At 43.4% G+C, this 2,181-nt stretch overlaps 1 protein-coding gene across 1 annotated transcript; it reads right to left on the bottom strand.

Annotated features, from left to right (window-relative positions):
• Window positions 1-392: 392 nt before the first annotated feature.
• LOC141129721 (olfactory receptor 52D1-like) lies at window positions 393-1,313 on the bottom strand. The gene has a single exon (XM_073617814.1). The coding sequence runs from the start codon at window positions 1,311-1,313 to the stop codon at window positions 393-395; it is 921 nt and encodes a 306-aa protein (XP_073473915.1).
• Window positions 1,314-2,181: the final 868 nt, after the last annotated feature.

Genomic DNA, 2,181 nt, shown 5'->3' with positions numbered 1-2,181 from the left:
GTTGCATAAGTGTGAAAGGGGCCTTAGTGACACTTTCAGTAAAGCTGTCAGAGGATCTATGGGGATTGTGGTAGCAAAACACTGGTGTTCCAGTCTTACTGTTCCATCGTAATGCTTTACGATGAAAAGTAGATACAAATTCAGCTGTCCTGGGAAAAGTCTGAAAGCCAAAACCTCTAAGAGAAATAAACCACCATGGTGTGTTCCATTCTTACTGCACCATCGGAATTTTGAAGGATGTAAAGTAGATACCTGGGAGAGGTCCTGAAGCCAAAATCTTGAAGAGCAATCAAGTAAGCAGTCAACAGCAAATACAGTCTGTTGATATCTTCCCAAACATACGTTTTGGTTGGAAAAAAGTTAAGGCTTCTGAATGGACACTGTCTTAGTCTTCATTGAAAAAGTCTGAGGATTTTTACTTTTATGTCCTTTAGTTTCAGACCGTAGATGAGTGGATTTAGGAGTGGAGGAGATGCTACAACTTGCACTGACATGATTGTCCTCAGTTCATAATTTAAGCTTTCGGGTATGAATCGATATATCAGGAGCTCAAAATACAAATTGGCAGTGTAGATAGCAACAGTTATTAAATGAGGAGTGCAGGTTTGCAAAGCTTTTGCTCTAAAGCCCTTTGATGACCTTAAACAGGCTCTTAGGATCTGGATGTAAGAGATAATGATCAGCATCGGCATAGGACCTATAAATGTTGACCCGATAAAAAGTCCAAACCCGTTATTTACAGTAATGTCAATGCAAGACAGCCTTACCACTGACCAATTGTCACAGTAGACCTTTAGTATGATTGTGTCACATATGGGAAGCCTGATTGTCAACACCAAATGTATACCGACCAGGATAATTGTGTAAAACCAGGCCAAAGCCACCAGCTTGAAGACCACAAATAAGGATATTATGCTGTGGTATCTCAGAGGGTGGCAAATGCTCACATAGCGATCATACGCCATGATGACAAGGATGGTCATTTCACACCCCAAGTATGTGTGGATGCAAAATACTTGCGTCAAACATCCAGTATAAGTAATGGTGTTAATGTGGTTGACCAAATTGAAGATCAAACTGGGAAAGAAAGAGGTGCTGCCATAGAGGCCATTAATGCACAGTACACAAACAAAGATATACATGGGCTCCTGTAGACTCTTGTGTAACAAAACCACTGAGATAACGGCAACATTGAACATAATAACACTGATATAAACTAGTAGAGCCAATGCACTGTAGAGGTACCGGAGTGAACCCATTTCTCTGAAGCCAAGTGTCAGCAGCAACTGGTGGGAAGACGTATCATTCTGCATGGTTCTCACTTGTTCTTCAGTTTTCCTCTATATACAAGACGTACATTATCAATATTAGCCAACAATCTGATTATTAAAGGTTTTGTTCATCCAAAGTCAGTCGAACATAGTATTAAAGGTCCCTGGGTAAGTGAAAACAGGGGCCTTCAAAGGGTACAGACCAAAATAAGCAATACTGAGGTCTTCATTTACATAGAATGACTGAAATTATTTTTTTTCACACTTGAGAAAAGGTAAACTATAATGGTTTGGATCAGGGGTAGGCAACCTTTGAGAGGTGGAGATCTACCTAAATATACCGGTAACTGTAAAAATATAAACTTGGCCTACCTAAAAAGTTGGCAGTGTCAATCAGTAGAGCATTGGACAGTGTCAGTAGGCAGTGCATGGTGTGTGTGTACAGTGTTAGTAGGGCAGAGGATGGTGTCAGTAAGGCAGAGGATGGTGTCAGTAAGGCAGAGGATGGTGTCAGTAGGGCAGAGGATGGTGTCAGTAGGGCAGAGGATGGTGTCAGTAGGGCAGAGGATGGTGTCAGTAGGGCAGAGGATGGTGTCAGTAGAGCAGAGGATGGTGTCAGTAGAGCAGAGGATGGTGTCAGTAGAGCAGAGGATGGTGTCAGTAGAGCAGAGGATGGTGTCAGTAGAGCAGAGGATGGTGTCAGTAGAGCAGAGGATGGTGTCAGTAGAGCAGAGGATGGCGTCAGTAGAGCAGTGGATGGCGTCACTTGGGCATTGGACGGCGTCAGTAGAGCAGTGGATGGTGTCACTTGGGCATTGGACGGCGTCAGTAGAGCAGTGGATGGTGTCACTTGGGCATTGGACGGCGTCAGTAGAGCAGTGGATGGTGTCAGCATGGCAGTGGATGGTGT

This window comes from Aquarana catesbeiana, linkage group LG02, assembly GCF_042186555.1.
Source record: "Aquarana catesbeiana isolate 2022-GZ linkage group LG02, ASM4218655v1, whole genome shotgun sequence".
Taxonomy (NCBI): Eukaryota; Metazoa; Chordata; class Amphibia; order Anura; family Ranidae; genus Aquarana; species Aquarana catesbeiana.
The sequence above is the reverse complement of the archived record's forward strand: the minus strand, read 5'-3'. Positions and strand labels throughout refer to the sequence as shown.